This window comes from Manis javanica, chromosome X (assembly GCF_040802235.1).
Source record: "Manis javanica isolate MJ-LG chromosome X, MJ_LKY, whole genome shotgun sequence".
Lineage (NCBI taxonomy): Eukaryota > Metazoa > Chordata > Mammalia > Pholidota > Manidae > Manis > Manis javanica.
The window spans coordinates 117,529,984-117,557,446 of record NC_133174.1 but is presented as its reverse complement, the minus strand read 5'-3'; the positions used below and the strand labels follow the sequence as shown (position 1 = coordinate 117,557,446).

At 38.9% G+C, this 27,463-nt stretch overlaps 1 protein-coding gene and 1 long non-coding RNA gene across 5 annotated transcripts in view; one reads left to right on the top strand and one right to left on the bottom strand.

Annotated features, from left to right (window-relative positions):
* Window positions 1-143: 143 nt before the first annotated feature.
* LOC118971880 (uncharacterized) lies at window positions 144-25,918 on the top strand. 2 transcript variants are annotated; one of them, XR_012127268.1, is made up of 5 exons: window positions 144-1,061; window positions 3,416-3,474; window positions 7,433-7,625; window positions 15,666-15,765; window positions 23,492-24,834. It is a non-coding gene; the product is annotated as an uncharacterized lncRNA (long non-coding RNA). The 2 variants fall into 2 exon arrangements; XR_012127267.1 differs by lacking the exons at window positions 3,416-3,474; window positions 23,492-24,834 and adding an exon at window positions 25,784-25,918 and having other exon boundaries at window positions 153-1,061.
* TENM1 (teneurin transmembrane protein 1) overlaps window positions 2,010-27,463 on the bottom strand; it is a 751,017-nt gene continuing 725,563 nt past the window's right edge. For all 3 annotated transcript variants that reach the window (XM_037015442.2, XM_037015435.2, XM_037015446.2), the window contains exons 30-34: window positions 18,189-18,485; window positions 12,172-12,559; window positions 10,075-11,295; window positions 9,310-9,452; window positions 2,010-7,925 (exon numbers count right to left, since the gene is read on the bottom strand). In XM_037015442.2, the coding sequence (XP_036871337.1) occupies window positions 7,167-7,925; window positions 9,310-9,452; window positions 10,075-11,295; window positions 12,172-12,559; window positions 18,189-18,485 (2,808 nt within the window). In that variant the 3' untranslated portion in view covers window positions 2,010-7,166. The remainder of the gene's footprint in view (window positions 7,926-9,309; window positions 9,453-10,074; window positions 11,296-12,171; window positions 12,560-18,188; window positions 18,486-27,463) is intronic.

The following is a 27,463-nucleotide window of genomic DNA, read 5'->3' as shown; positions in this document are numbered from 1 at the left end:
CTTAAAAGTATTTGGAGATAGGTGCTATTAACTATTAAAGCATTGATGAGGGCCATCTTACTTATCTTATTGGACAAATTCCCTGAAAAAGGTAAGTGCTTTTCTTCATTTTGCTATTGTCATAATTCCCGGTCAGTGGGCCTACCCACTGTCTTCTTTTGCTGGCCCTTCATTCATCAAGTGTCTTTTACTTTTTCACAGCATGAAAATCCTTGCTATTTCCCACTGCATAATAGCTTGTGACTTTACAGAAAGGTCATATCCTTGTCATATGTAAAATACTGCCATGCGAACATATACCTGTAAGATGCTGAGTCAAGATAGAAAAATGCACATATATTTCCAAGTGTACACTTTTCCTCAGAAAAAATGTGTCAGCAAGCCCACAGGGAACATGACAGTTTATCAAATATTCATTTCCTCTGAACTTTGTTCTTACGAGATAAGGTCAGTAGGGAGACAAGCTTAGGTAGTCGGTTTGGCTGTTACAGGCAGGGAAACTTTGTGGTACTACATAGGTACAATAAGTCCACAGAGAAGGGGGCTCCTATGAAGTCTGCTATAAATAGAGGGTTGGATTTAAGATATTATTTGTGATAGAATGGAAACAGAATTAAAAATATGAGAAACAGCTTTAAAATCTATTAGGCATGTTTAGACATCAGCTTATGTTTTATTTGATTTACTTTATTGAGTTCAGAATCCAAAGTCTATTAATAATAAAACCCAGATTTGCCCTTGAGGATTTCAAGATTGCAAGATACATAGTCTCCCTGTTAGTGGGCTGTAAATTCTACTTTGTTGCCGATGTTCGCCCTTGCAGTAAATGGGATGCCATTATTCTGCAGTTTGCAGCTAGGGGTGAAGTTAAACTACCCAATTTGGACACTTTCATAATTTGGGGGTCACTGGCTGGATTTTCATCACTACATCATCTGCCTTTTAAGTGGATATTTTTATGTAGAAAGATCTAACAAACCTGACTGGGGAGACATCATCCACATCATAAGAGACCTGAATTTGCTTTTCAGCTTTGTCACTGATTATCCCTGAGACCTTAGGTAAGTCAGTCTATTGCTATTATTGCATTTGCCAAGTAGGAACAGTGAAGTCTTGCTCACCTCACAGGGTTATTGAGGTACTAAAATTATATAAATTTAAGGTAATAGTGTTACTAATGCTGAAATAGCACTGATATTCAAAGACCTGTAAAAGTAAGGATGGATAGGGAAGGAATGTGGAGAAATCTCTTCTCTCATTTAGTAATTCTCTCAGTGGAGGAACTCTTGCCTTTTTGTGCTCTTAGGGTGGGGTGGGGTGCATATTTTGAAAAAAAAATCTCCAGGTGACACTAATATTCCTTTCCATACCCCTCTACCTCCTACTGCTTTTTGCTGACTGGTTGTGCTGAAACGATCAGGATTGTCTTCTGTGCCATGACTCTCTTCACTGTATCTGTGTACAGTAGTCCCCCCTTATCCACAGAGGATATGTTCCAAGACCCCCAGTGGATGCCGGGAACCACAAATAGGACTGAACCCTACATATACTATGTTTTTTCCTATACATACATACCTGATAAAGTTTAATGTATAAATTAGGCACCATAAGGGATTAACAACAACAGCAGCTAATAGAACAATTTAACAAACATACTGTAATAAAGGTTATGTGAATGTGGTCTCTCCCTCTCTCAAAATATCTCACTGTACTGTATTCACCTTTCTTGTGATGATGCCTACATCATGAGATGAAGTGAATGACGTAGGCATTGTGATGTGTTGAGCTTCTGGCGATATGTCAAAAGGAGGATTATCTGCTTCTGGGCCCCGGTTAACCACAGCTAACTGAAACCCCAGAAAGCAAAATGCAGATAGAGGGGAAGACTGTATAGATCAGTGACTAAAAAGGCAGCTGAGCATTTTAGAGTTGTGTAAATTCCATGATTCCAAGCAAGTTTCAGTAACAAACTGGACTATAGGTGCCCCATTAGTATCAAGTTGGATTTTGGAAGGTCTGTTGGCCAGCTTTCCCAATATCACTTGAAAATGTCTTGTGAAACTTAAGTGCCAAATGGCCATTAAAATTACCCAGGTCATGAGGCCTTGGGAGGGCTGTTGTTTTGTTTTTCCTGATTGCCTCTCCTCCACCCCCAGTCATTTTTGCCCATGCATTTGGGTGCCTTGCTCTCCTAGCTCTCAGCCACCCCTGTTTTGCAACTCTTTATTTTCTTTCTGTTGCTGAGAAAAGCATCAACAGGAGAGAGAAACCTTTTTAAAAAGCCATAGTCTAGAGGCATTTAAACTTGCAACAGCTACTCTTCTTTTTTATTAAACGGTCATTTGTGTCAGAGATCCTATTTGTATGAAGAATAAAAATGAAAAGACAGACAGCTGCTTAGGATTAGTGCCTTTTTGATTTCTGCACTTCCGTTTTCAAGATGATGAGCTTTTATTGTTCCCTATGAGAGATCCACTTTTCATATCTCAGGTGACCAGACTGACTTGAGAATGCAGTTTGGCGCATGAATAAAATGGGACACAGTGCTCATTTGCAATTTTATTTTTTAAAAATGAAATATTCAAAGTACTTTTTCTTTCAAATATCGATCGACACATAATGTTTAACTTGAAATATTTACAGCATGTTGTTGTGATGCTCTTGTAGAAAAATGCATGCTTCTGGCCTGAAAGCCAGAGCAAAATGCAAAAGACCATTTAACTGCAGCCAGAGAACAGGAACCTGTACAGTATCCAGTCACTTTCAGCACAGGAGTGAGAGCAGGAATACAAAATTGGAACCTATTGTTTCCTAGCAACATGGCTCAGGCCATTATAACACAATTTTCAGTATGATTAGAACCTCTAACTGTTGTTATATAGAAACTGAAAATCTTGGCATACACTGTAAACATCTTCACTTTTCATGAGAGAGTAAGCAGCTAAAAAGAATATTTATCTGACGTAAAGGCGATAGTTCTCTGTTTTGCCTTCTCTCTTACTGATGCTTTTGCCAGAATAAAGATTTAGACATTGTCATGATTCATACAAGTAAAATATTTTTCAAGGACACAATCTGATATACTAACATTTATTTAAGAGGTTAAAGTCCACCACTAAATCTAAGGAAAGATTTTTAACTGCCAAACACATTTCCTTTGACAAATAATATAAGATGACAACTGCCAAGACAAAATCCACAGCAAGTTTAACTCTAACTATTTTCAGTTACTGTTTAGGAAGTAATTTCTTCTTACACACAGTTGTATATTTGGTCCTTAATAGCTTTCACATGAAGGACACACTGAAATGACAGTCACTATTTTGTGGTTGAATTCTTTGTCGTTGTTTGTTATTTTCTGGGGTTTTTTTTTTTTTTTTTGCTTTTTTTGTTTTTTTTTTTTTGCTTTTTGCAGGATAAAGAACCTTTCAGAAGACTGTGGAAGAGCCATCTGAGATCATAAGTATTACTCAGGTCAGCTATGTGTATGTGATTTCCTCTAAGCAAACAAGAATGTTGCATCCAATCTGTGGCCTTCTGTTTTCTCACAAGCTATACTACACTCCAATCTCTTCAACAGTTTCTTTCAATACTTGATTACTGTACTTTTGCTTCCATTACCACTGAATTCCATTACAGTTGCCGTTACACGAACATCTTTATAAATGCAAAAACTTTGCTGTGACTCTCTCAGGTGATAGTACAGTGGAACCTGGTCCAGTTAAAAATATATTTTCAAAAAAGGAAAGAAAAAAAACCCAGCAGAAATACCATCATAGAATGCTTGAAATGGCATCAACAATGATAGAAAATAAAAATCTTAGGAAAATTATAATTTAATTTTATACCTTTCTATGTAGTTAGCATGTGAATTCCAATTTATACACTGTCAAGTTTTCATACATTTGGCTATGTTGTATACATTGTATTATATTATATATATAGTCTATATATTATAGATCTAGATAAATTGACTGTAAGGGACACACTTGTTTTATACATTATTTTGCTGGGTTAAAAATAAAACATATGCCTATTTACTATGGTGAGTGTTTTGCTAAAAATCAGTATGAATTGGGCTTTATTTCCCTCTCCTTCATGAGTCATGCTTCTACTCAATAATGATTAGAATGACATTTAAAAATAAATGTATTTTAATGTCTGTTACACTGAACTTTTCAGCTCATTTGGATCTCTAGATTGTAGTGCAAAAGTAATAACAAAACACAACAAAAAAGCACAAATGAAATGGGCCTAATTAGGAAAAAGAAACAACCACGAAGTATTCCCTGCCTCTAGCCCAGAATGTTCTTCAGTGGAGAGCCCAACTACTGGGGCTCTCTAACTCATTTGCAAGGTTGTGTGGCTGTGCAGTGTCAGCTGCCTGTTTTCTGGTTATGAGAAATTCACAGATTTTTCTTTAAAATGCTTTTGCTTTCATCAGGAAATGAAAACGAATTGTTCTTGCATTTATTTAAACTTCAGAACTACAAGTCAGTGAAGACATCCTTTGTATTCAGCTGAATAGGCAGCGATGTACTCAATATCTCCATGTTCATATTATTAAATGCCAAAATGTTTCTCTTAGATTTACTGTTCATTAGTGCTAACCTTTTGGGTTTTTCTCTTTCCTCCGAGAAACTTTGGAAGTGGTACAGAGAATAGTAATGGTTCAAGGCAGTATTAAAATCACAGCTGTAAATGATAAAAAGTGCATTTCCTGAATATAATACAAATATAACTTTAAGAAACTAAAGGCACAAACGAAATAAATATGTATTACAAACTAGAAATGCACAGTCAAGGTAATTACCCTTAAGTCAAAGCTTCAAATATTTGTTTCTAATGGATATTTAAAGCAGTTTGAACATGATACATCTCATCAGTGAATTGCAAGAAAGTATAATAATCACTTAAAATATAAGCAAAATAGACTCTAATATTGACATCTTGGATTAGTGATAAAATACATCATCACATTTATGAATGCACTCTCTATATACAGTTTACAAATTAATTTTCCATTGATTTAAAAGAACATCAGAGGTTCTAGGAACTTAAGGTCCATTTTTAGGCTGGTGTGGAGGTATTCAAATTTTCAACAAGTTTGTCATTAATTTTAGAATCCCATCTGGAATAAATACTGTACCACTAACACAGGCCTGATTCAGGAAAACAAGCAAACAAACCAGTAATATGATTGCAGTCTGAATTAGCAATCTCTTGAGCTGGTATGCTTCCAGTTAAAGCGAGAGACGAGTTCATCATGAAGTCTCTCTCAGAATATGTGTGTCAGAATGTGGGAGTCCCAGCCTGAAGGTTTTGAAAATGAAATGTCTCGATACATCCTCCCCTACTCTCTGTAAGTCCTTACCTTTCCCTTACTCCACTTTGTGTGGTCAGGAGCCAGACTCTTTAAAAACCTTAACATGAGTCTGGATTCTGACTTTGCATATTTTCAAAGAAACTGTTATCACAAGCAAGGCAATGACCCCACACTGCATGTAGGTAGTAGCTGGAAAGAGTCCAAAGTGTAACATTCCATCATAAATTCTCCTTCAGACATAGCAAATGTCCAGACTCGGTGATGCAAATGCTGAAACTGGCTCAGGGGAATTTTCTCCAGGCCACATTGTGCTGTCATGTATTTTCATTTGTGGTAACTTAAAATTACCCAGCATTTTACAAACTGTCTCTGTCACTGGGCACAAATCTCCCAGTTCACCAAGGGGCTCCCTTTACTACAGGAGTCATAGAGATTGAGAAACTGCAGTTGATAGTAACACTAATCCTGGTCTCTTTTTTTTCCCCCCAAATTTTAAATGATCAGAGAACAAAAATAACCATTCCTGGAAAACAGGTATTTTTCCTAGGCAGGAAAGATGAATAATCAAATGGGTTAAGACAGAGAACTAAAATAACTAACCGTATACATTGTTTTAGTAAAAAATAGCCTGCTTCCCTAGAATTTGTTGAGATGTTTTAGTTTGGAAAGGGATTCACTTATTTAAATTTCCTGACTATGGCTGGGAGATAGATGTTCAATACCGAATTGCACATTTGGAAGAGAAATCTGGGTGGGCCGCAGCAATGTTGGGGCAACTACTGTGAAGATTGGTTTGGTCTTCCCTTTGGTACTTTCAGGTCTATTTTTTAAAGACCATAAGGCTCTCATCAATTTCTGCTGTAGTAGTGAATGTATTTGTTGGCGTCCCAGGCATGTATGCCTGCTAACGCTCTTTTTTTTTTTTTTGTATCAGAATCATTTGTAGTAAATTACCTTTCATGTGCACAAAACCACTGGATTAGTGTATAAATACTGAATCACTGATGTGAAACTATGACCAGAACACACCTTATATATAAATGAGAAATTCCTACCCAGGTTAATAAAAGCTGTGTTTACATGACACCAGTACAACTAGACAATTTGGTAAAAAATGTCCAAATGGGTTGGGTGGGAGAAGTTCCACTGGCCAGCTGCCTCGGTGTCATGTACACACAAGCAAAGGGGGGTGATTCAGCCTGGTTACCGCAGCCCCAGGGAGGCGTGGTAGACAGAACCCAGCCACCACACACCACAACACAGCACAACAACATGGCATTTACTTGAACAAGCAAGGAGGAATAATCAGGGAGAAAGGGCGAGTGGGTCCTGACTCTAGGAGACTGTGGCTGAGGACATTTTACACTTCTTTTTAAATTTCCTAGAACAGATCCTGAAAATGGGCAAGGGCTGGCAGTTTTTCAAAATGCAAGTATTGCACCCCCTTTTGAAATAGCCTGCAAGTTCTGCCAATAGTTAAACATGAAACTTTGTGTCACAACAGAGATACAGAAACTTGGGTTCTTCCTGTACATCTGAACATATGCATGGCTCGACAGATTTAAAGTGGTGCATTCTAAACTCTTTTCTAGCTGTCTTGAGTTTCACTTGTGTTATTTTGAATACTGCCACACAAGAACTAAAAATCTCCATCATTTCTTAAAGAGTTTAAACGAACAATATTAAAATACCATCTTCCGTCACTTTGAAAGGCAGTTGGATATGTTTCTCCTCCATATTTACATATAACGAGTTCTGATCTAGAAAACCAATACAATAAACCGTTTTGTGTTTTAAAAACAGGCAGTCTTTGGTGACGCAAAGGCAGAGATTTTTTTCGTTACCTCCTGCCTATTTCGCTCTGTCTCATAAAGTGAATATTGTTGGCACTGTCAGAAAGTTCTAAGTACTGCTCAACCGACAAAACAAAATAGCCATCATAACCTTGTACCCTCCCAGTGCTCAACAGCTGCTGCCTTTCCCCCTCTGTCCAGGCTCTAATACCCTCTTCCCCTTCCTGCAGCCTTCTTTGTTCCTTAGTCCAGGCCTGGGCCACCGCACGCTGTCTGGCAACCTCCAACACGTGATTCTTTTCTTCTTCGACAGTTGTCCCATACCGGATGTTGAAGCACAGAGCCCCATGCTGGAGCTGGATATCGGCAAACCGTCTAGTCCTTCCACTCAACACAGAAGTCATCTGGGACACAGTGACATTGACACCATTCTCCAGAATCCGCCTCCCCCCAGTGTTACCGATGAGCACCAGGTCTTCTTCCAGAGACCCAAGCTTAATGAAGTAGTGAGTATCCCTCCCCTCTATGGTAAAATGTAGGTTTTCCAGGTAATGAGCATTATTGAGAATGGCAGCAAGCCGCCTGCTATCTTCATTAGCTACTCCTATAATATCAGCTGTTACTATGCCATCCTTGATGGCAAATTTGATACCTTTTCCAAAAACAGAGGGGACGGCAGCAAACCTGGGTTGCTGTCCTCCTTCAAGGCACCGTCCGTCATTGTATCGGGGAGTCATAGGAAGTTGGTCCAAGGAAATGAAATTTCTGAGCTGTTTCTGGAGCTCACACTGAATACCCAGAATAGTCTAGGAAAGAAGAAAAGCACAGGGCAAATGCAGTACAGAATTAGACACCTATCATGTGCTTGGTGATGGTGGAAAGCAAAGGCTTGCAAAGTTGGTTCCTTCTCTCTTTCATTTGCTGGTGAGTGATTTAAAAACAAGCCAAATTTGGAATCTCTTTATTGCAAATTTGGAAAAGAAAAGACTAACAGATGATTTGATCACCTGGCATATATCTCATGATAGTTTGGTATGTTAAACATGAGGAAATATGTTCAAATTGATATCATAGAATCTCAGAGCTAGAAGGCACTTCAAGTTAAGTGGGTCCAGTTCCTCCAAAACAAAGACATTTCATTTTCACCAGTTTAACTAACACTGACTAGCTGTTTATTACTGTATATAGAATGATACACTAGCCACAGTGAGGGATCAAGATATGGCATAAGGCATTGTTCTTGCTATCAAGCAGCTTATGACCTTATACGTAACAATGGCAAATTGGCAAGTTCACTGGTCTTTTTATGTGGACTTGAAAAATCCATCTTATTATGGACAATTTCAAACCTACTAAGAAATAAAGAGAAGAGACAAATGAACATCCAAGTATCCATATAAAGCTTCAACAATTTTCAACATTTTGCTCAAGTTTTTTAAGGCTTAATTACAAAAAGCAGTTACATATTATATGTCTATACAGAAGGAGATAAACCCACAGTACATACTTAGAATCTCTTTCCCTTAAATTTTTTTACACTTAAACTTCAAGCCTTGCCACCTGAATTTGTTTCATTTTTTTAACACCATTTTTTTTTTGGCAAACAGAGATTCCCATTCTCAATGGAAAGAAAAAGTTTCTTCTTGTTTTCATTTGTACCTCATACTCCTGATGAAATTATGAATGAACCTTGAAAGTTTTGGTGTTCCTTGTTTTCCAGAGACTTCATCCCTGTGATATTTATTACTTTTGCTTCATTGCTCTTATATGCTTTTTCCTTATCAGAATAATTTGTTATGCCTGTGCGTCTTAATGCACTATGCCCGAAATTGTCTGGCAGTTGGAAATCGGATGTTTTATGCCTCTTGCTGACCACTTTTCTGACACAGAACCCTTAACTGCCCTTAGTAGCCCATTTCAGAATTTTTAAATTTCAGTTCCTCTTTCCTCTTGTTTGGCTACCACAGCAGTCATCAAGTCACATGTTAATCTTTTCTTTTCCAAAAACTTGAATTTCTCAATCATTTCCTCATGGAAGCTTTCTTCTACCTCTGTGTGAATCATGGCCATTTTAGGGAATATTCCAGATGACTCAAAAATAAGTAAGCAAATACATGGTAACACCATTTCATGGCGTTGGATGCTGTGCTGTTTTTTCAGCTAAATAGAAATGGTAAAACTTTTACTAACCTTTCCAGGATCCCACTCTTGAGTTTTTGTCTGAAGTTGTAGAAGCTCATAAGTTAATTCCAAATTTTCTAATTCTGGTTTGGGAAATCCAGGTAGAACATTGTGTAACTGGAAACCAAATAGCTCCAACCAACTTCCAATGTCTGTGAGAAATAAAATACAAAAGAACACAATTTTAAAAGCCTTTACTTTAAAACCTTTGTGAGAAGCTTGAAAGATGCATCTCCTGCCTTCAATATATTTAGCCAATGGGAAGTTAGGGATAAAACTCCTCCTTCTATCTATCACCCACTTTTAGGGATAAAACTCCTCCTTCTATCTATCACCCACTTTAAAATATATGGTCCTCTCTCTACAGGGTAACATTTTGATCCATGGATAATCAGATAGGTTCCATTTACTGCACTCCTAGTGCGGTAGTGGTACTAAGGTCACATGACTGTGAGATTAGGTTTACTTGGTGCAACATAATCCTGAGAGTTTTTCTTTTTAATGAAACTATTCATATGAGCTTTTAAGGGTGAAAACTACAAACAGGAAGCTCAAAAGGAAAGAACAAATGTACTGGGATGCAAAAGCCTCATGTTTTATGCCCACTCGCACAGATCTGCTCACTCTAGAAGACTAAGGAAGAGAGTGACTGCACAATAACTTGTGGGCTAACTGGCAGGAAGAGGAAGCGTATTTACAAAGGCATTGAGATTATGTGATAAACACTACCGAGTTATTTCTGGTTTAGCGTAAAATTTTACACCGTTCAAATACCTGTGGTATACTTGGCAACATCTTGAATTTTGCCAACGGGGTAGTTATTTTCAAAGGAGTAGAGGTTGAATGGTTTAGGAAAGAGGTTCAACTGTTTCCATACGTGATGATTAGGCGTCGTCCACCTACCAGCAACAACATCATAATCCCTTTGCCCCAGGTGCACTAATTTCGTAAGGAAATCATAGAGTCCGCCGTGAAAACCAATGATGACCTGGAAGTCAGGGTAAGTGTCATGATAGATATCTCCATAAGGTGTGTACAGTATTTCTTTGATCACCTGACCTCGACTGCTGAACACAGCTAGTGGGGTGCCTGTATTATCACAGGCTACGTAATATTCTTCACCACTGCTTAGCTCCATGGCAATAAGGTGACCTTGGAGATCATAATACAGGGATGTAATCTCTGAGCTCGTGTGGTTGTACAAATGAGTAACTCTGACGGGGTTGGCAAGGTCTGCATAAAAGAACTGGAGGTGCTGCCCTATGCTGGACTTACTGGCGACACGTCGCCCAAGCCCATCATAGTGATACTGCACAGTCCAGCCTGAAGCTTTGTTGTAGGCTTTCTGCAGCAGACCATTAGAGTTATACTCAAATACGTCATTTCCCCTCTGCCTCAGAAAGCCATCTTCATCCATTTTGTACTGAATTTCTCCTAGTCTGGTGATGCGGTCTCGGAGGTCATATCGGAGAGGAGTCAGTCGAGCAGTATTCCCGTGGCTTAAGAGGTTGATGTTTCCATTCAGGTCATAACTGTAACGCCACTGGGTTTTATCATTTACAGACACAGTTTGAAGTTGCCCATCAGCATCGTACTCATAGAAGTATCTTGTTATATTGGCATCTACTCCAACTCGTATATCACAAATTACCATGCGGCCCATGTTATCATATTGGATAGTCATCCAATAGGCAATTGCCTTGAGGATTTCATACTGGACTTCAATAACTTGTCCGTTGGCGCTGAAGATCTTGGTGTGCTTCATCACTGTCGTAGTGATGACCTGATTTAGATCGTAATTAATTACACTGAATTTTCCAAACTGCTCTGTTCTGCCAGAGACATCAACATAGCGGTACAGATCTATGGGCAAAGGGGTTTCATTTATCACAGCTTGCATGCTGGTGACGCGGAAGTTGTTGTAGCTGTAGTCAAACCGAGCATTCACAAGCCCTTCCTCACTGAATCTGAAAATCTGGCGTCCAATAAGTGGTCCTAAAGGAATCAAAATAAAATAATGAGAACAAAGCTAGATGCTTAATGTTGAACAGCCAGAATGGCCTAGTGTTATTTTCTTTAGTATTGATGCTTTTACCTTCAAAATAAAACATTAGAAATTGACTGCAGACACCTAATTCCTGGGCATATCATCTCATAGACATACATTTTCATAGTTGTGGTTATTAAATTTGAAGAAAAATCCTGTATATTGTAGTAATTGAGGAATTTAGTTATAGAAACTACATATGTAATAACCCATCTGGTAGTTTGGGGTGATGAAACTGTTATTATAAACATACTTTCTTGTTATAATCACTGACAAAAATACTTTTAATTCATTTACCCTGTGCTGCAAAGTCAGAGGGTGGAGGGTCAGGTTTTAACAAAGCTCAGCCTTCAAGTAACTGGATTTGGGCATTTGATATACCCAAAGGATGCAATACATTCATCAGTTCTGACTGATGAATACTTCAAAAGTTCTGACTTTTGAAGATATTTTGTCACCCCCTGAGGCTTATAGAGGTTACACAGGGCTTTATCTCCATTACTGAGACTTGTATCTTGCAGTTGGCATCTTTGGGAAGATTTGGTGGTGAGGAGGAACGGGTATGTGGTTAGCCTAGGTACTTAGATCTTAACTTGTTTGGGAGCTGAGAGAAAGAGAAATGCGCTGTATGTTTTTAAGAATCAGCTTCCATGTCACCTATAATATGCTTTTAATTTTCAGCAGAAGATAATTTGGTAACTGAAGTGAAAGTGTGTTGGAATGAACATCTGTAGGTTAACACTTCTGTCCCAGACTGTGGCCAGCAAAAATGTCCTGAGAAAGCACTGATGTGGTTGTATGCATCACCACCTTTCACAACTGACCTGTTTGCCGGTATCTGATTGTGCAAATGAAGCCATCATGCATCAGGTGTATTGTCTTAATCATTCCAGAAGACTCTTCATATGTTAATGTGACCTGAGTGGTATCATAGAGAATCTCAGACAGCCTTGCTTGCTTGGTGTACTTGTATAAAACTCTGCGCCCTGTCCCCAGATGCAGGGTCTGCCGCAGTCGGCCATCCCGACTGTAGTCTTGGATAAAAGAAGCGCTACTGTCTGGCGGGGTGTAGATGTTCCGGTAGTAGCCCACTGAAAGCATGGTTTGTAAGCTGTGGCGCACCATACTAGGCATGGTGACTGAGAGCAGACAATCCGACTGATCATACTCAAAGATGTAACGCCGCTGGCTATGTAACAGAAGCATCACAGACTGAAATGAGACAAAGGCAAAACAGCATGAAGACGTATTACTAAAGTTGAGGAGATTCAAGAAAATACATGTTTGTCCATTCAACACAAATTTCTCAAGCACCCATTATGTGCCAGGCACTGTGGTGGACCCTAGTGCATACAGTAGTGGGCAATAATGGGGTCTATCCTTATGGGACTTACAGTTTAATGGAGCAGAAAGACAAGTAGCTAAGCGATCACAGTACAGTGTGACTTGTGCTCTGACAGGGGAGGCATGGGGTGCTTATGGGAGGTGGGGGAATGAACCGCTAACCCAGACTTAAGAGGACAGGAAAGGCTTCCTGGAGAAAGTGACACCCGAGTTGAGACCTAAAGCATGACAAAGGGTTAGCCAGGTGAAAGCAAGGAAGTGAGGGGGACCATGTAGGGGAAGAGTCCTCTTGACAAGAACACAGCATTGTGAGGGTCTGGATAAGAAAGAGAACACACCTGGCTTTTTCAGAGAATGAGAAGAATTTTGTATGGCCAGAGCATGGGCCTGTTGCAGGGGGTGGGGTGGTCAATGGCAGGAGATGAGGCCACTTAGGTAGGTTGGGTCCAGATCATGTTGGGCTTTCTAAGCCAAGCTAAGGAGTTTGGACTTAAACATGTTGGCAACAGGGACCACTGAAAGCAAGTTGAAGGACAGGGTGCTTGTAGAGTTGGGAGAAACAATTAAATTTTATTACAGCAAGGTTACTGTTGCTTCAGTGTGGATTTTGATTGGAGTGAGGTAAATGAAGGGCGGGGCATGCCTCATATTAAGTTATAGTCACCAAAAGTATTTGACTTCATATAGTAGTGGATGTCCTTCTGAAAATTTATATATGAAATAATATTGTTATTGCTTTGCAATTCATGTTTTAAATTTTATCAGGGAAAACATGCAATTAAAAGTGAAGAATTCTGTGAAAACCCTTTTCTGCTAATGTGGTATTTCAGAAAGTTATTTGTTGAGGTATAATGACTTGCAGGTAATTAGGTATTTCACTGATATTGGTTTATCTTATTTTAATTTTAAATATACACAGAAAAGGAGCACTGTTCTAGGGAGACTCAATCCTATTTCCAACTGAAAAGCATTGAAATCTCATCTTTTGATAAAAGTAACAATTGTTCATCACTGGAGACTCTGAAACAACTCCCTAAGGGAGCTTTCCCTCTTCCTTCTTGAGAACTACCTTATCAACTAAAAGGATTTATTTGATCTTTATTTTTTGAAGTTTGTGTTTTGGAAACAATAGGAATCTTTTCATTTTTAAAATATAAGTTATATATTTTTGAATATGAATTACATAAACGTATACAATGCATTTAAATCTTCTAAATATGAAACTATATTCTAAAAGTGAATATGTTTCTTGAAACTGCATGTCCTCCCTGCCCTTCTGAGAATTATTGATTTTGAATTGCATGTCAGGACTGTGAAGTCAACGTCAGCAGTTATTTGCTTTGTTCACTCATCCTTCCAGTCTTTTCCACCAAGCACTCTGCCTGGGGATACAGAGCTGCGTGTGGAAACCCTGTCACCCCATCACCTGTGCACAATCCGCAGTTCCCAAAACCCTGCTGAACAAGAGGCAGGAGACTTGGCACTCCTGTGAGAGCATGAGGACATGAAGGGAGGGCGGCTTCCTCCCCCAAGGCAGAACCCAGCAGAACCCGGGGTTGGTGGCAGGGGAGAGCGGTGTGTAGGGGGAGGTCCTGGTAGAAAATGACTTCGCTTTGCTGCTAGGCTGAAAGTCAGATTTATCAGGCCCTTTCCACTCTCTTCTGTCAATTTGCCATGAACAAATGACATCTGTCACCTGTGACGCGGGCCAGGGACAATCACCATATGGCTCCCACACATTGTCCAGTACCAGCCTGCCTGGACCATGCCTTTTCCAGTTGCTGTGCCAGCCTGCCAAACATTTATAGCACAATAGCCATTGTGTTCTCTGCCCTGCTCTCCTCCTCCACGCTGCAGTAAACCACTGCCTGACCCTATTCCTAGGTGGTGCCGATGCTGCGCTGTCTCCATAGCTCCCTGATCTGTTTTTAAAGCTTCTTGCCAATGGCAAGAATGTGGATGACGTCATTAGAAATATCGTGAATGTAACCGTTGTGTTGCCAGAATACCATTTAGCTCTCAGTTGGCTGCTTTTTCCCTTTGGGTGGCATTGTTATCAGTTTGTTCAAAAACAATCCTTATAGTCCACCCAGTGCCCACAGTGCCACTACAGGATAAAAGGCCATTTCTTATTAGCCCAAACAATAGAGTGGAAGGCTTTTTATTTTTTTTAAATTTATTGTGAGATACTAAAAGAGATCATTGTGAAGAAGAAGAAACAAAGAACAATCGTGCCTGTATACTCATTTGAACAAGAACAGAGATGAGATGGTAGAAATTTGAAACGTTAAGGCATTTGAATGACCACCAGATGGCAGTGTGGGGCCACCTGGAGCTCAAGCTAAAAAGGTTGCCTTCTCCCGCCAGGCAGCCTTTAAAATTTCAGCCCCAAAGAGGCAATTTTGTGTAACTGTATCAGACTAAAGCATCCTATTAAATGGTTATAACATATATTTAAATGCATTTAAAAAATGAAGTTCTTAAGAATGATTTTAGGAAACTGGAAGATTTACATTTACTGTAATACAAAATTTTAGCCTCACAAGTCTTCAATATAATTAACTCAGAGAAGTCTCATAAATCAAGATAGAAAATTAATGACCACATAGAGAAAATTTAAGAAACAATAATTGATTTTTTTTAATAGAGAAGAGATCATTTAAGCAACCACAGCTATTACCTAAATAATTATTTTTCTCCTAGTGGCTACAAACCATTGTGCATGAAAATGATATGGGTAACATTCACTTACTCTAGAGGAAGTCAAACAATTTTTATAAAATTTCTGCTGCTTAGCTGAACTATCTGCTGTTGCTTTTTAATATATCATGGTATAGAGGTGGCAAGCAAATTTACAAGAGGTAGCTCCAGAAGTATTTGAGGTATAAAAAGAGGTGTACATTTTAAAGTCTGAGAATTCTTAATTTGAAATATAGTACAAAGAGCTAGCCTCTTTGTCCTTGCTCTGCCCTAGGACACAGTGAAAGAATGTGCTACCAAAGGTCATGTTCAAAAGAGGACTGAAAAAGCACAGGGAGATACAAAACCTCCTCACTTCTCTGGAAAAGTTACATGTAAGCTGGATTTTCGTTAATTCAATATTCTTTCCCTGTTTCTTTTTTCTAGAATCACAATTTCAAAGATGCTCTAGTTTCCTTCCTTCTGTTCTTCCCTGTTTTAATTTATCTTCATGTAGCAGCAAGTGCTAGCATTTAAGTTGTCAACTTGAAAATTAGTATTGCAATGCACTATTTAAATGAAAAGCAACTAACTCCTATTGAAGACTGGATGTGCTGGGTGTCATATATTATTTCATTTAATCATCACATCTATTCAGTGAATTAGTTATTATTGCTGGTTGTAATAATGTTAATACAATCAATCTCATGATAAAAGATTTCTGGAAAGTAAAGATCCATTCCATAATTAGTATTTTGTAGGTTCTGAATTTTGCACATAATAGGATTGCTTAAGGCAAGGACTAGCTTTTAATTAGATAACAAATTAAATGTGAAATCAAAAAAGGGGCAAAAGTCAACTAAAACGCACAAGTGATTTGGCTTGTCTCACTGGCCAATAAATTAGTCTTTGTAAGTCACTGGGGCTTTTATCCATACATTATTGTGGGTCAATGAGGTCTCATATCTGTCCATCATAGACACTGACAAGCCTCATAGAGTTTTTATTTTGTTTTCAAAGAATTACTGCCAACTAAGGTTCTGTAGCAGAGAACTTATGTGAAGTTTGCTTCACGTGATTTTTTGCTCAAGTAGGTTTGATGATATAATCAGCTAATTCAGAAAAGTGAAATAATAAAATTGCTTCATTTGTGTCAGAGAAGAGGCTGAAAAACTGCAGGCAGGGCTGGAATTTTTCAATAGGCTCTTTTGTTATTGTTTAGACAGCCTGAAGGGAAAGTCTTAGGAGACCCAGATGCAACTGTCTATAGGCACAGTGGCCAGACGATGATGCTAAAGAGGTCAGGGTTATCAGTTCAAACCCTTGCATACTCTTAAGGAGGGTTGTTGGCTTTTTCATTAGCCACATACATGACTCATGGATCCTGCAAGGATCAGTGCATATCCATCCTCATTCCTGGAAACACAAATCAGGCTATATTCTGCTAATAATCAATGGCATCTTATATATATAAAGGTCATCATTATATACCTTGCCTATGTAAATATACCACTAAATATTTGGATTCAGTTAATTTTATAACAAGGCTAGCACTCTGTGGACATTGACACGAATGATTGGCAAAATCATACAACTAATCATTCTTATCAAAATTTAAAATAAGAAAGATCCACTCTACAAGATTCAGTCATTCCCAGTGCAGAGTACAGATTATTGATTTGATCCATTTTTCAGCAGCAATAGTCATGGGGTATATACAGCAGAGGACTCCTTCCTTTACCTGGCTCCTAAGTGGAATTCTGCTTTATCTCCTAGGCATTTCTAACTTGGCAAATTCCCTAGATACTGATTTTGGGAAATAGTACAATAGTTTTATGATGACATACAACCACTGACACACACTTTTTTTTTCAAAAAACATTCATTTTGGGGAGTATATCAGAAAGACTTGGCATCATTGGGTGCAAATAGTGAAATTTTGCCATGGGAGCTGTGAGTGCCTATGGCTTTTCTAAGAACTTCTAGGGGTTACCTTGCACTGTTACCTTTGAATCCTCAAAGGAAAGCATTTTTTGGTTTTTCCATAAATTAATTAAGGATTGATGAAATCAGTTGAATGAATAGGCTTGGGAAACAAGAGACGCTATCTCAGGACATCAGAAATTGAGTTCATATAGAGATCAATTTCTCTTATTGCCCTCTGCTACTGAGCCGGCCAGAACCCGTAAGGATGTTTGAGAAGGGATTCCAGTGGCGGGACTAAAATCCATTATCTATTCCTACCAGATAGAGGCCATGAGCCCCCATTACAGATGCTACTGGAGACTCACAGTGCACAAATGACCATCACCAATGAGGCTCCACTGCCACCATTCCCTTAAACCAATTACTTGTGAAAATTAGTACTCAAATGTATACTAAAAGACTTCACTATCCTTCCAAAATTAGAATTCCTTATCCTCTGTGTAAGAGGCTCTTTTACAGAGCTGAGATACATTAACACACAATTTTATAATTTTCTACCAATTTTGCCTCAGTATGAGCTTTCATAGTAATAAAGATATCTTTTCAAGACTGTGAACAAATATGCTCAAATGAGGAGAAAGCTAAGCCATTATCCTGACTTTGGTCTGAAAGAGTTCCTGGCAAAGTGTGGGTTTGGTGAAAGCTTTCAGCTAAAAAACAGCTTATCCTTAGAGATACAATATATATATATTTTTGTTATTTACTACTACAGAGCAGAAGAGCCAGAACACAGACTTTTTTCCTGCAGGATCTACCAAGGTGGGGAAATTAGGGCCACTTTCAATATTTTCATCAGAAACTCAGAACTAGTTTATTTTCTGCACATACTTACCTTTTCTAAGTAGGTATAGCTCCAAATTTTCCCATCAGCCCATGTTCTTGATATTATTTTTCCACTCTGATCATATTCCATTTTTTCATTCCATGTCCCTCTTTGAATAAATGTCACCAATCCTGAAGGTGAATATGTGATGTTCACTTCATTATATCGGCTTACAGGAGACCACAGAACAGGTCGTCCGGTCTGGTCATAAAGAATTCGAAGGGTGAATTTCCGGTGGTCGTCATAGATCTTCCCTGTGCGAGTTATATGATCAAAATCTATGGAGAGCAGGTTTCTGTTATGGGCCTACAAAACAGAGATATGAAATATATTTTAAGCGCTGCCTCAGTTCCCTGCATCTAGCGCATTCACAACCACGAAGCCACCTTAGATCCACCTTCAGCTAAAGACAAAAGATGTTGGGGGTTGGGGTGCATTTATGGGAGACTATCAAGCAAAGCACAGTAAACAAAGGTAAGGCTGTTATGCAGATTTAAGTCCTTGCCTTATCCATTGATAAGAGTTTCTAGAGATTTAGTGTCTTCCTCTTCCTGATGCAGAGAGGGAGACACTCTTAGAAATTGAGAGTTGCCGTATACAGGTAAATATCTCATACAAAAGGATAACCTCTACTTAGTTTTCAGAGCTTCTACTATGTTTGCAGTTTCTTAAAAAAAATTGGCCTAAAATAATCTTTATGCAAAGAGGCATATTTTGGGGATGGCAAATTCTGCTCCCCTTCAAATGGAAAAGGAGAGACTTTGATAAATGTTAACAGCAGTGGCCTGGGAGTCAGGAGACATTTAATTAGCTGCTTGTCTGTGCAGTTATTTCTTCTATCAGGACATTAGTTTTCTGATCTGTGAAACTGGAGTGATATTATCACTTTATACCACAGAGTTAGTTGTGCTAAGAATTAAAGATTACATATATAGGTACCTGGTGAAGTATAAAAATATTAGTAATTGTTATTTTTAGAATATAATGATTATTTTTCTCATTTGAGTTAGGCCTTTGAATGGGCCCATGTGTCAGAGTCCAAGATGATTGTGGCTTGGTATACTAATTTCTATCTGCAGTAATTGTCAACATGATCTGGAACAGAATGTTAAATACCTGGTTAATGAGGTAGGGGTTTAACTACATTAGGGTTTAACTACATTAATCATAGCTGGACTAAACTATGTGGACTAAACATACTTGTGTTAGGTAGAAACATAGTCATGAACAGGGTGGAAAGAAAGTAAAGGACTCAAAGAGCTAATCAGATAAAACCAGAGAGCCAGAAAGGACTCAGAGTTAATTAGGTGAAGTTTCAAGGGCCAGGAGTGACTTGGAATGTCCAGACATTACCCAGATGTAAAACAACTCCCCAGCTAAAGAGAAACTTCAGAGCACAGGCCCAGCAAACATCAGAGCACAGCCCATGTCTTCATTTCACGGATTAGATCAGGCCTCCAAGGCCAAGGATTGTCAGTCAAGGACTTCTCTGCCCTGCCAAAAACACCATAAAGAAGCCTCATAGTAAGCAGTCATGGCCTGTCTAACTTAGGCAGACCCACTCTATTACAGAGTGTAATAAAACTTGCTTTGCTTTCCTGGCTTTGGTTTCATGTTTCAGTCTATCTGACTTCCCTGTGTTATTGAACCAAATTCCTTCCCAGCAGTTGGACTAAACATTAGGGTTTGACTACACTAATCATAGTTGGACTAAACTGACTCACCAGCTATTCAACCAAACTTTATGTTCACTTTTGAACTTTTGTGGTCAAGGATTCCTTTAAACAGCCAAAAGCTATGCACTGTGTCCCCAGAAAAATGCATGTAAGCACATGCATCAACTTTTTAAATAAAATTTCAATGCGGGTTTTGAAACCCAATCATGAAACCTCTAGGGGTCTCAAGAGTCCAATTTCAAAATCCCAGTTCAAAAAGAGGTATTTTCTAATTAAGATTTAAAAAAAATTTTAATTGAGATACAATTGACATGTAACATTACATTAGTTTCACATGTGTGACATGATTTAATATTTGTATATATTATGAAATTATCACAATAAGTCTAGTTAACATCTAGTTATTAACTATAGGCAACATGCTATACATTATATTTCCATGACTTATTTAGTAATTTTATAACTGGGAGTTTATAGCTTTTGACCACACTTACTCATTTGTACCTTGCTGCCACCCCTTCCCCACAGGGCAACCACCAATCTATTCTCAGTATTTATGAATTTTTTTTTAAGGTTCCACATGTAAGTCCAGAATGAGTTTTTATCTTAGTAGCCTGGATGACTGTGAAGGGAGCAGAATATGCCACCCCAAAATGTGCCAGTTTGGCATGTGGATTACTTTGAGCTGAAGGTAATCAAGAACCACCAGCAGGCTCAAGAAAAACCTTTACCTCTCCCTTGACTTTCTAAAATAATTTAAATAGGGGGTGTGGCCCAGAAAGAGAGCAATTACCAAAAATCATTCTTTATCTGAAAGGCCTATCTGTATGGCAAAGCAGCATCGAATTCCCAAACATCTGCTCTCCTTATTGAACTGTGAACTACCCTCTTCCCTTCTGAAACCCTAGGTCTCTCTCTATCTCATTTCCTAACTCAGGATGGCATATAGGCCTCAATTGCCCAGCTTGTCCTTAAGTCTCATATCTTTGGAGTTCCTGTATGTATGGAATTAAATGTGTTTTCCTCCTGTTAATCTGTTTCATATCAATTTAGTTATTAGAGCAGCCAAAAAAACCTAGAAAGGGCAAAGCGAAAAGTTTTCTACCCTTACCATTATAAAAGCCAATTTTTTCATTTTAGATTGCATTCTTCCTTTGCTCACTTTGCTCTTTAAAATAACCTCCTCAACACCTCTGACTCTCCAGTCTGAAAGATATTTTTTCATTGCAGAAGAATTGGAAAACATAGAAGTACACAAACAAAATTATTACCTGTAATCCCACCCTCCAATGCAAATCATTGCTAATAGTTTGCTGCATTTAATTCCATTTATCCTACTTCTTTGCATAATCTATATTTGTACATTGAAAGAATACAACTAGGATTGTACTTAAAGTTTTATGTCTTACTTTTTCAGCTAATGTTTTATCTTGAGCATTCCTCATGTTGTCAAGTATTCTTAAAATGTAGATTTTAATGGTTGTATAATATCCTCCTACATGATAATTATTTATCCTTTCTCCTATTGATGGAAATTAGAATTTTTGTTTTTTATTTTCCTTTCATATTTTGTTGAACATTTGGCAAATATCCTTAATACAGAACCCTATGAATGAATTTACTGGGTAAAATTCCTGATGCAACTTGAGATATGCCTTTATAGTGTGCAAAGGTTGTACATATTTATGCTGCCATTAACTAGTGGGAAAGCCCATCTCATTCCATCCTTACCAGCATCAAGTATTATCACTGTTAGCAAACTTTTCCCAATAGGAGATTGGGAAAATGGTATGTTACTGTGGTCTAAATTTGCATTTGATTACTAGTGAGACTAAACTCTTTTTAATATCTAGTGGCCACATGTATGTCTTCTATGAATTGACTACTCATGAGATTTGCCTGTTTTTTTATGAGGCTGATGATATTTGCCCTTAATTTTGAGATTCTGTGAAAAAGAACCTATCAAGCGTTGCATGCCATGAAACCTATCCAGAAGACTAGTGATCAGATACTCAAATTATTTGGGAAGAAGTGCTGTTAGTCTCAGGGGTAGGTTTAATTCAGGTAACAGAGCCACAGATTGGGAGTCATGACTCTTTAAGCCATCTGTAGCCAATGCACACAGTGTTGTAGTGCATAAATATACGTAACCTGCTGTTATCACCTAAAAGGTGATAGAGAAGCACATATATTCTGTCTTTTGATATGCAGGGCTTAGAAACCTATATGAAACCAGGTGTTCTTTCTTCAACTACCTTTCCTGTGGTTTTATAGCCACATATCTCCGACTGTAATACCACTCATTTACAATAGCTATAAAATATCCATGTACTCCCAGAGACGGTTGTAACTGTTACAATTTATGTTATAATGATAGTTAAAGAGCCAAAGTAACAAGTGATCTCCAGTTCAACTAAATTTGTGGTTTTATTTGTCTGATAGATTAAGTTTACTACTCAAGAACACATTTCTTAATAAAGTCATTACAGCTACACAAGCACGGATCACTGTTAAAAACTGGTACAAAGCAAGCAGAGGAAAATTCTGCCTAGTGTTCTTTCTCTGCCTGCCTAGAATTTGGCAACCATGCTTTTCTGTTTCTTGATAATGCACTCCGATATTCAGACACTGCTGAAACACGAATTTCAGTCAGGTTTGGAAGGTGTGATAAGTGATTTATAATAAGAAGTACATATTTGGTCTTCCATCCCGTTCCTGGCACAGACCTAAAACCCTTGGAATTTCCTGTGATAAGAGCAATAAAGGTGTTATGTTAATAAGGTGATGTTTGGAAAGCCCTTAGGTAACCTAAGGATGGGGCTGGCTGTCAGGGGAACAAATCATGTGATTAGAGTGGTGGCACTTTCAACATCCATCCCCTAACTTCCAGGGAGGGGAGTGGGTCTGGAAGTTGAGTTAATAGCCAATGGCCAATGATTTAATCAATCATGACTATTAAATGAAGCCTCCATAAAAACTCAAAAGGATGAGGTTTGGGGAGCTTCCAAGTTGGTGAACATGGGGAGGTCATGGGAGAACAGTGAGCCTGGAGAGGGCATAGAAGCTCCTCACCCTTTCCCACATACCTTGCCCTATACATCTCTTCCATCTGGCCGTACCTGAACTACATCATTTTATAATAAACTGGCAATCTACTAGGTGAAATGTTTCTTTGAGTTCTGTGAATCACTCTAGCAAATTAATCAAACCCAAGGAGGGGGTCTTGGGAACTAGGGGGTCTTTATAGCCAGCTGGTCACAAGCACAAGTAAAAACCTGGGGTTGCCATTGTCTTCAAGTGGGGCAGTCTTGTAGGACTGAGCTGTTAACCTGTGTGATCTGATGTTATCTCCTAGTCGGTAGTGTCAGAATTGAGTTGAATTGGAGGACACCCAGTTGGTGTCTGGAGAATTAGGTGGTGCTGTGTGGGGACACCCCTCTGCCCTAACACACACATTGGAATTGGGTCTCAACTAATTGAACTATACACACTTTTGAACAAGACCTTTGAGTTTGGCAACTGATGAGCTGTATGTTGGAGTAAGAAAGCTGGACTTGGTAATTATTTTTAATAGGGGAAGAAGTATCTACAATTGAATTTATCCTTTGGTTTTGGTTTCCCTTATGTTTTTTTCAGCTGTGCTAAGGAAAAGAAGAAGGCCTGCTTTTTGTTCATACTTGGACCAGCAAGGAAAGCAGGAAGAGTGCCCTGGGGAGCCATGGATTGGGTTGCCAGCAGAAATTAAAGCACCCATGAAGGGGGGGTACAAGCAGAAACTCCAAAGAAGTGTCTGTTGCCTCTGCTCACATCCTTTTCTTGCTCTTTCCTAGGAGTTTGTGTTTTAATAGCTTAAGAGAAAATCCAGTTGACCCTTGAACAATGCAGGAGTTAAGGATGCCAACCCCCTACACAGTTGAAAATCTGTGTATAACCTTTGATTCCCCCAAAATGTAACTACTAATAGCCTACTGTTGACTGGAAGCCTTACTGATAACAAAGAGTTGATCAACGCATATTTTGTATGGTACATGTTTGTATACTGAATTCTTACAGTGAAGCAAGCTAGGGAAAAGAAAATGTTTTTTCAAATTGCTACAAATCTCTAAAAAGTTTTCCAATATATTTATTGGAAAAAATCCACGTAAAAGTGGCCCCATGCAGTTCAAACCCATGTTGTTCAAGGGTCAGCTGTGAACACACACACACACACACACACACACACACACACACACACAACGCACACAAAAGGGGCTGAACGCTAAGCTATGATCACGGCAGTTGATTTCCTTTCATCAGAAGGAGGAGAAGGCTGAATTTTTTTTATTGATATTGCTAGGCTGACCATCCAAACCTACTTAGGCTTGTCTGTAAATGAACAGGACGTATGTCCAGTGTTAGCGTTAACCTCCACTACTCCATCTGAAGTTTCCTTTTACCTTTTCTTTCTTGTTTTACTATCAAGACACTCTCTTTGCTTGCCAGCCCACAAAATCTTAGTGTCAGGAGAGATCTTAGGATGTGGTTATTGAGCTGGACTGATGGGGTTCAAATCCTGGTATCATCACTTACTAGCTGTGTGTGCAACCTCTCTGGGCCTCAGTTTCTTCATCTCTAAGATGTCAGTGATGATAATGGAGCCCACCTGACCAAGTATTATGAGCAGTGAATGAGTTAATACGGCAATTCACATAGTAAGACCTCAGTGAATGTTAGCTGCTGTAATTATGATTTAATGGTAATAATACCACTAATAATAGAGATTGCATAGCCCATATACCTCATTTGATAGGTGGGAAAAGTGGTGCAAAATTATTGAGCATACCAGTCTTCCTCAAAATCTTACCTATTCCTCTCACTTCACTTCTACCATATTATTTAACTTGGACACATTTTGCACTATAGTAATTTGCTCTTGTTTAAATACTTTCCTGTTGGTGAATTCAACTGTGTAACCGTATAATAAACATTAAATTTTTTATACCAAAATATTAATGCTTATATACATGTGAAATAGTGTGTGAAATAATTCTTTCTAGTTATCTTAGTGGAGCTGATGCAAGAGTAACAGATATAGTAGCTTCTATGATTTGAAGGCCCTTCAAATCCCCTCACCCCAAAACCCACACTGCCCAGTGGCCTCAATGCCTGAAATCTGTCTCCAGGTGACTCCTTAGGGATAGATGCAATATTATTGGGACTGAGAACCACAGATATATTTTTAAAATAGAGTCATCTACCTGAAAGCAGGCTCCTTATCTAAATTTTCACAAAATGAATTCCTCCAGCAAACCTGGGGAGAAGGAAGTTGAAATAGTGTGAAGCAAACATGAACTCCAACCCTGAGCAGCCTGCAGCTGCATGCCCTTTCAGCGAAGGTGTTTTCTGAGAACGGAGAGATGCTAAACTCTCTTGGCTGCCTCCCAAATTCCCCATCGTTTGTCAACTGAGGACCCTGTGTTTCAGCTGGGATTGTTTTCCCTTTCAGAGCTCAGGTCACATATGAACATTCACATGTTGCATTTAAAAAACAATCTACCCCGTTCTCAGTTATCTTTGAGGGCAGAGAAAAAAAAATCAATTGGGAGGGTTTTAGATTATTCTTTGCTTCATTTTCTTGTAAACACATGATCATCTTACTTGATTTTATGACTTTGGTTTGAAGTGCTAAGCTTCCTGGATTTTTTTTTCTTTTAATAAAGGAGGCGGCAGTTCTGGGGTTTTGCTGTAACCTCACATCTCAGTCTTTGAAATCTTGTAAAGAGCTCTGGGATCTGACGCTGGGATGTCTCATATAACGGCATTATTATCCATAGACACAGCAAGGTGCAATCTGGATGAAGCTCTTAAACCAGTTTGCTTTTGGTGAATGTCCAATTCTTTTACAACTGCCTCTGTTGTAATCTGCACTCTAATTTCTCTATTGTCCAGGGAAATGCATTTATGGGGACAGATTGATGCAGCAGATGAGAAGATACATGGACTGGACGTAAAAGTATTTTGCAAGGAAGATGATTCAAACACAACTCAGGTTGGGGGAAATGGATTTTTAAAATAAATGAAATTTTAGGATGTCGATATGCTTTATTTCACTTGCTGGAGCTGATGCTGGATGGCACAGGGGTAACAAATCCCCTGCCTGCTTAGGCTGAGCAGGATTATCATGTGTCCCAGCAGTTTGCCTCCCTTACCTTGAAGGGGGACCCTAACTTGGTATGAAAAAAAAATCACTAAACATTGCAGAAAAGCACTCTTGTTGCTTTATCTCTAAGAGAGGTCTTTCCTTCTCTGTTTTTTGCTTCCACCTAGAAGGTCTGGAGTAGATGTCCTAAGGACTTTTTTGGAACATCCGTTATCTTAACCAAATAGGCCTTTAAATGAACCTGTCATTTCGTGTGTGAACAATTAGTGTTTTATATCCTGCTGCCCAGGCATATTTAAAAATTATAATCACACCTTTGTGTGATTTTTCAAAGAGGAGCCCTGTTTCACATGGTACAGCAGGGCATTCTATGTTTCGTGACTATCTGAACCTGATATTCTGTCCCAGGAGCTCTGGTACCCCGACTTGCCTCCTCTCGGGAATGGATGCTCCACCAGGAGAAATTAATTATTCAGTCCCAGGTCTCAAGGTACTTGGGGGAGCAGAGACGCTTATTCTTTACATGTATCCTTACAAATGGGTCACTGCCTGTTCAGCCCAGGAAGAAAGTTACATCTCAGGTGTTATCGGCTTGCCCCTTGAAAGCTACCAGAAGTGAAGGGAAACCACCACCTCTGAAGGAGGAAAGTCAGGAGGAAAAGAGAATTTACCTTGTCAAAACTGGATTCACATCTACCTTTCTGGAATATATTCATTCCATTAAATTGGATGTACCTTCTCTAGGGAAACCAAAGCAGGAGTATAAACACAAATACTTAAGGTCGGGGAGAGCAGGTAAGAATTAACCAGTTAAACAGCCTCCTACCCCCTCTTGCATCCTCCACACTTTCCCCGCCTGGAGGCCAGCCAGTTGTCCCACACCACCCACACTTGCCAGTACATTAGAGTCGATTATTTGTCTCCTTTTGTCAGCATTGAAATGAAGAGTCAGGCTCTGCCAAGGGGGTTCCACTGAGTGGGGCAGTGATTTATAGATGAATTATTTTAAGGAACAAGGCAGCACAGAATGATGCAGTGGGAAGAGTGCCGTGCTAGGCAAAGACCTGCGTTTTAGTGCTGGCTCCAATCCATAATAGCTCTTTGACTTCGGGCAAATCGCTTAACCTCTCTGGGCCTTAGTCTGCTTATCTGTAAATTGGGAATACCAACAATTGATGGTTGTGGTTATCAAATAAAACCTGGCTATGGAAGCATTTTGTTAACTCTAAGGCCCTAAATATATGTAAAGTATTATTTACATAGCCACTAAGGGGCTCCATTCTCCAGTGCTAGGACCTCCGGAAGTACCTAAGAAGTCACAGAGAGGAGAAGGCCCTGAATATGTTGCCCTTATAAGCCATTCTACAAATCTGCTCAACTTCAGCACAGGATGGGAAATGGGTCAATTATAAATAGTATTAACTAAATAACACTTATGCCACTCCTTAACACTTAAGAGCCCCCAAATG